This window comes from Nicotiana attenuata, chromosome 1 (assembly GCF_001879085.1).
Source record: "Nicotiana attenuata strain UT chromosome 1, NIATTr2, whole genome shotgun sequence".
Taxonomy (NCBI): domain Eukaryota; kingdom Viridiplantae; phylum Streptophyta; class Magnoliopsida; order Solanales; family Solanaceae; genus Nicotiana; species Nicotiana attenuata.
The window spans coordinates 26,620,197-26,627,112 of NC_031989.1; the positions used below are offsets into that span (position 1 = coordinate 26,620,197).

General features: G+C 47.5%; 1 protein-coding gene across 1 annotated transcript; it reads left to right on the plus strand.

Moving 5' to 3' along the window:
• LOC109240457 (RNA-directed DNA polymerase homolog) lies at positions 2,121-2,540 on the plus strand (the record flags this gene model as incomplete). Its single annotated transcript, XM_019407111.1, has 1 exon — positions 2,121-2,540. A coding segment is annotated over exon 1 (420 nt), but the record flags the coding sequence as incomplete, so codon positions are not given.

Here is a 6,916-nt window from a genome sequence, read left to right on the forward strand (position 1 = left end):
CCAGAGGGGTTTATTGCTACCCCAGTTCTTCAGGACGCTTTGGTCCGGTTGGTGGGCCTCATGGAGAGTGTTACCCGTGTAGGATTGCTTCCTGTAGCACCAGCCACTTCTCAGGCTGGAGGAGGAGCCCAGACTCCTGCTACACGTACTCCGGAGCAGGTAGCTCCCCAGGGTCAGATTCCAGTGGTTCAGCCAGCTATGGCAGTTCAGCCGGGGGTAGTTTCTCAGACCGGCGATGGATCGGCTATGTCCGCAGATGCTTTGTGGAGGCTGGATAGGTTCACCAAGCTCTTCACTACTACATTCAGCGGTGCTTCTTTGAGGACTTCCAGGATTTCTTATATAGCTGCCACGAGGTTCTTCGGAACATGGGCATTGTTGAGTCCAATGGAGTTTATTTTGCTGCATTTCGCCTATCTGGATCCGCCAAGACTTGGTGGAGGGATTTCTATTTAGCCAGACCAGCAGGGTCGCCGTCTTTGACTTGGGATCAGTTTTCAGAGTTGTTTCTGGAGAAGTTTCTCCCCGTTACTTAGAGGGATGCTTATCGGAGGCAGTTTGAGTGCCTCCACCAGGGTTCTATGACAGTCTCTCAGTATGAGACCCGATTTATTGATCTAGCTCGCCATGCTCTTGTCATACTTCCCACCGAGAGAGAGAGGGTGAGGAGGTTTATTGATGATTTGATTCAGCCGATTCGTCTCCAGATGGCTTGGGAGACTGGTAGTGAGATCAGCTTTCAGGAGGCGGCCAATGTGGCCCGCCGAGTTGAGATAGTTCTGTCACAGGGGGGTGGTCACAAGGGAGACAAGAGAGCCCGTCATTTCGGCAGATTCAGTGGTACCTCATCTGGAGGTAGAGATTCGTATGGTAGAGGCCATCCTCCTAGGCCCTTTCAGTCGGCCCTTCAGGTTTCTCACGGTACATCAGGTGGCGGTGGTTCTCAGGCATACTATTCTGATCAGCAGCCACTCAGTGCACCGACAGCTCCTATCAGCGCACCGCCACTTCAGAGTTTCTGCGGAGGCCATTCAGGTCGACAGGGACAGCAGACTCAGTAGCCGAGGGCTTGTTACACTTGTGGTGACACGGGTCATATTGCCAGATTTTGCCCTCGAGCACCGAGCAGTTCTCAGCACCAGGGTTCTCGTGCCATGGTTCAGGTACCAGGCGCTCCACAGCCAGCCCAGCCAGCTAGAGGCGGGGGTAGAGGTACTAGAGGTGGAGGTAGAGGTCATAGAGGTGGAGCTCAGACCGCCAGGGGTGGAGGTCAGCTAGCAGCAGATCGACCTAGGGATACGGTTTAGGGTGGTGGGGCCCAGCCCCGTTGTTATGCTCTTCAGGCCAGGTCCAAGGCTGAGGCTTCATATGCAGTTATCACAGGTACTCTGGTTTGTGATCGAGATGCTTCGGTACTATTTGATCCAGGGTCTACGTATTCTTATGTTTCATCTTATTTCGCACCATACTTGGTCATGCCTAGTGATGCATTGGGTGTTCCTGTATATGTGTCTACACCGGTGGGGGACTCTATCTTAGTCGATGTCCATCGTTCGTGTGTTGTAGTGATTAGGGGTCTTGAGACCCATGTAGACTTGTTGCTCTTAGATATGGTTGACTTTGATATCATTCTGGGTATGGACTGTTTATCACCCTATCACGCTATCTTGGACTGCCATGCCAAGACTGTGACCTTATCTTTGCCGGACATGCCTCGTTTAGAGTGGAGAGGCACTCCAGGTTATTCTACCCGCAGCGTTATTTCGTACGTGAAGGCTCGACATATGGTCGAGAAGGGGTGTCTGGCCTATTTGGCCTATGTTCGTGATTCCAGTGCTGAGGTTCCTCATATAGATTCTGTGCCTATTGTCCGGGAGTTTCCAGATGTTTTCCCTTCAGACCTGCCGGGTATGCCACTCGACAGGAACATTGATTTCTGTATTGATTTGGCTCCGGGCACCCAGCCCATTTCTATCCCGCCATATCGTATGGCCCTGCCAGAGCTGAAGGAGTTAAAGGACCAGTTGCAGGATTTGCTTGAGAAGGGTTTCATTAGACCCAGTGTCTCTCCTTGGGGTGTGCCGGTGTTATTTGTCAAGAAGAAGGATGGGTCAATGAGAATGTGTATTGATTACCGGCAATTGAACAAGGTAACGATTAAGAATAAGTATCCACTGCCGAGGATTGATGATTTGTTCGACCAGCTTCAGGGTGCTAGGGTATTCTCCAAGATCGACTTGCGGTCTGGCTACCATCAGTTGACGATTAGGGCATCCGATGTCCCTAAGACAGCTTTCCGTACTCGGTATGGGCATTATGAGTTCCTGGTCATGTCATTTGGGTTGACCAATGCCCCAGCGGCGTTTATGGAGTTGATGAACCAAGTGTTCAGGCCATATTTGGACATGTTCGTGATAGTCTTTATTGATGATATTTTGGTGTACTCCCGCAGCCAGGAGGAGCACGAGCAGCACCTTAGAGTGGTTCTTCAGACTCTGAGGGATAGTCAGCTATATGCCAAGTTCTCCAAGTGTGAGTTCTGGCTGAGTTCAGTTGTATTTCTAGGTCACGTTGTATCAGCAGAGGGTATTCAGGTGGACCCGAAGAAGATTGAGGCAGTCAAGAACTGGCCTAGACCAGCATCAGCTACAGAGATTTGGAGTTTCTTGGGGTTGGCGGGCTACTACCGTTGGTTTGTGGAGGGGTTTTCATCTATTGCAACCCCATGACCAGGTTGACCCAGAAGGGTGCCTAGTTCAGATGGTCGGACGAGTGTGAGGCGGGCTTTCAGAAGCTCAAGACAGCTCTGACTACGGCACGGGTGTTGGTTTTACCCACAGGTTCAGGGCCCTATACCGTTTATTGTGATGCTTCCCGTGTTGGGCTTGGAGCAGTGTTGATGCAGGACGGCAAGGTCATTGCCTATGCTTCGAGACAGTTGAAGATACATGAGAAAAACTATCTGGTTCATGATTTGGAGTTGGCAGCCATAGTTCACGCCTTGAAGATTTGGAGGCACTATTTGTATGGCGTGGCATGTGAGGTGTTCACTGACCACAAGAGTCTTCAGTACTTGTTCAAGCAAAAGGAGTTGAATTTGAGGCAGAGGAGGTGGTTGGAGTTATTGAAAGACTATGATGTCACCATTTTATATCATCCGGGGAAGGCCAATGTGGTGGCCGATGCTTTGAGTAGGAAGTCAGCCTGTATGGGCAGTCTTGCTTATATTCCGGTCAGTCAGAGGCCGCTTGCTTTGGATGTTCAGGCTTTGGCCAATCGATTTGTGAGGCTGGATATTTCTGAGTCTAGTCGAGTATTAGCTTGCACGGTCGCTCGCTCTTCATTATTGGAGCGTATCCGTGATCGGCAGTTTGATGATCCTCATTTGTGTGTCCTTAGAGACACGGTGCAGCGCGGAGGCGCCAGGCATGTTACCTTAGATGCGGATGGAGTTTTGAGATTGCATGGGCGAGTTTGTGTGCCCAATGTGGATGGACTTCGAGAGTTGATCTTAGAGGAGGCCCATAGCTCCAGGTACTCCATTCATCCGGGCGCCGCGAAGATGTATCAGGATTTGCGGCAACATTATTGGTGGCGTAGAATGAAGAAGGATATTATGGCATATGTGGCGCGGTGTCTGAATTGTCAGCAGGTTAAGTATGAGCATCAGAGGCCTGGTGGCTTATTTCAGAGGATTGAGCTTCCCGAGTGGAAGTGGGAGAGGATCACTATGGACTTCGTTACTGGACTTCCGTTGACCCGGAAGAAGTTCGATGCAGTTTGGGTCATTGTTGATAGGCTGACCAAGTCAGCGCATTTCATTCCTGTGGCAGTCTCCTATTCATCCGAGAGATTAGCTGAGATTTATATCCGGGAGATTGTTCGCCTTTATGGTGTGCCAGCATCTATCATTTCGGATCGGAGTACGCAGTTTACCTCGCGCTTCTGGAGAGCAGTTCAGCGAGAGTTGGGCACACGGGTTGAGTTGAGCACAGCATTTCATCCCCAGACGGATGGTCAGTCCGAGCGGACTATTCAGATTCTGGAGGATATGCTTCGAGCTTGTGTTATTGACTTTGGAGGTTCGTGGGATCAGTTCTTGCCTTTAGCGGAGTTTGCCTACAACAACAGCTACCAGTCGAGCATCCAGATGGCTCCTTATGAGGCTTTGTATGGTAGGCGGTGTCGGTCTCCGATTGGATGGTTCGAGCCGGGAGAGGCTCGGTTGATAGGTACAGACTTGGTTCAGGAGGCCTTTGACAAGGTCAAGATCATTCAGGATAGGCTTCATTTAGCTCAGTCTAGGCAAAAGAGCTATGGAGATCGTAAGGTTCGAGATGTAGCTTTCATGGTTGATGAGCGGGTATTGCTCCGAGTGTCGCCTATGAAGGGCGTGATGAGATTTGGGAAGAAGGGCAAGCTTAGCCCTAGGTTCATTGGTCCGCTTGAGATTCTTGATCGAGTGGGAGAGGTGGCTTACAGACTCGCATTGCCGCCTTGCTTATCAGCCGTGCATCCAGTTTTTCATGTATCCATGCTTCGGAGGTATCACGGTGATCCAGCCCACGTGTTAGACTTTAGTACTGTCCAGTTGGACAAGGATTTGTCTTATGAGGAGGGGCCGGTAGCTATTCTGGACCGGCAGGTTCGTCAGTTGAGATCCAAGAGTTTTACTTCTGTTCGTGTTCAGTGGAGAGGTCAGCCTCCTGAGGCATCGACCTGGGAGTCCGAGTCTGACATGCGGAGTCGTTATCCTCATCTTTTCCCCAACTCAGGTACTTCTTTCTTTTGTCCGTTCGAGGATGAACGGTTGTTTTAGAGGTAGAGAATGTGACGACCCAAAGGGTCATCACCTGTTTTCCTATTCATTCCGTGCTTCCGAGGCCTTGAAAACCTCATTTGAGGTTGCCTCGATTTGCGTGTGTAGTCCGCGCGCGTAGCCGGAAAGCTTAAATATGAATTCTGTCAGAAAAATGCTAAATTTTGATATTAAATTGAATAAATTTGACTTCGGTCAACATTTTGGGTAAACGGACCCGGACCCGTGATTTGACGGTCCTGGAGGGTCCGTAGGAAAATATGGGACTTGGGCGTATGCCCGGAATTGAATTCCGAGGTCCCAAGCCCGAGAAATGAATTTTTGTGGAAAATTGTTTTCTGGAAATGATTAAGGAAAATAAAAATGAAATTTGATTAAAAGACTGTGGTATCGGGCCCGTATTTTGGTTTCGGCGCGGGTACAAGTCTTATATGTGGTTTAAGCGCTTTCTGTAAAGTTTGGTTGAAATCGGACGTCGTTTGACGTGTTTCGGACTTAAAATGGAAAATTGATGTTTTATGAAAATTTGGAAGAAATCATGAGTTTTGAGGCTTGATTCGATGTATATGATGTTATTTTGGCGATTTGATCGTGCGAGTAAGTCCGTAGGGTGTTTTTGAGGTTGTGTGTATATTTGGTTTGGAGCCCCGAGGGCTCGGGTGAGTTTTGGATAGGCCACGGAGTGCATTTTTGAACTTGGAAATTGCTGGTATGATCTGACCTGCAGGCTTCGCAGCTCGCAAATTCGAGCTCGCAAATGTGAAGAACCCTTCGCAAATGCGAAGGTGCTCATATTGCACAGGGATCGCAAATGCGATCATAGCAACGCAAATGCGAAAGCTGGGACTTTCGCAAATGCGACACTTTTGTGCGCAAATGCGAAGTCCCCAAATATGCCAATGGTTCGCAAATACGAACTTTTGTTCGCAATTCCCAAAGATTGCGAACCCCAGTTCGCATTTCCCACATCTGCAACCTGCATTTTTCATACTTAGACGAATTTCAATTCATTTTTCACCCCACTTTCAAAATACAACTCCTTAGGCGATTTTTCAAGAACAAGTTTCATCCCAAATCAATTGTAAGTCGATTTTTACTTAACTCTTTCAATCATTAACATCATTTAACATGTTTTCAACTTAAAATCAATGATTTTCATGGGAGAAATTGGGGGTTGTAGGTAGAACTTAGGTTTTCTATAAATTGGGGATTTGGACCTCAATTTGAGGTCCGATTTTAAAACAAATTGCATATTTGAGTTCGTAGGGAAATGGGTAACCGGGTTTTGGTTCGAACCTCGGGTTTTGACCACGTGGGCCCGGGGGCGATTATGGAATTTTTGGGAAAAACTTTGGGAAATTCGTTTTTATGCATTCAAATTGATTCATTTAGTGTTTATTAATATAATTAAGTAATTTGTGGCTAGATTCGAGCGGATTGGAGGTGGAATTTCGGGGTAAAGCCATAGTTGAGGCTTGAGTTGAGTTCAAGGCATCGAGGTAAGTGTTTGGTTTAACCCTAGCTTGAGGGAATAGGAGTTGAGTCTTATTTGTAACTTGCTAATTGTTGAGTACGATGTATAGGCATGGTGACGAGTATCTATACATTGGTGTCTAGCATGACCGTGAGTCCTTATTTGCGAATAGTTTGGTTGTTGTTATGCCTTCCATGCTTAAATGATGACTTCTATATGTTGTAAAGACCTTGTGAAAGAAATTGTGATCTTGAAACTTAGTGGAGTATTGGCTCGGGTTGAAATACAAATTGTGAAGGTATATGAGATAAGTAACTCTTTGGAGCATTGGCTCAAGTGATAATGTGAACTATGAGATGAAAGTGAAAGAAAGAAAAGAGTTAATGATTCATTCCCTTGCCGGGACGTTGTTGGTTATTGATATTGTAGCCTTGTCGGGTTTTTAATTATTGTTTGTGTTCCCTTGCTGGGATTTTCATTATTGTTTATTTATTTCCCTTGCCCTTGTTTGTGATTGTTGATTGGGTGAGGAAGAGTGTAAAAGCACGAAGGGTGATGCCGTGCACTATTTGTTTATGGTAAGGAAAGAGTGTAAAGCACGAAGGGTGATGCCGTGCATTGTT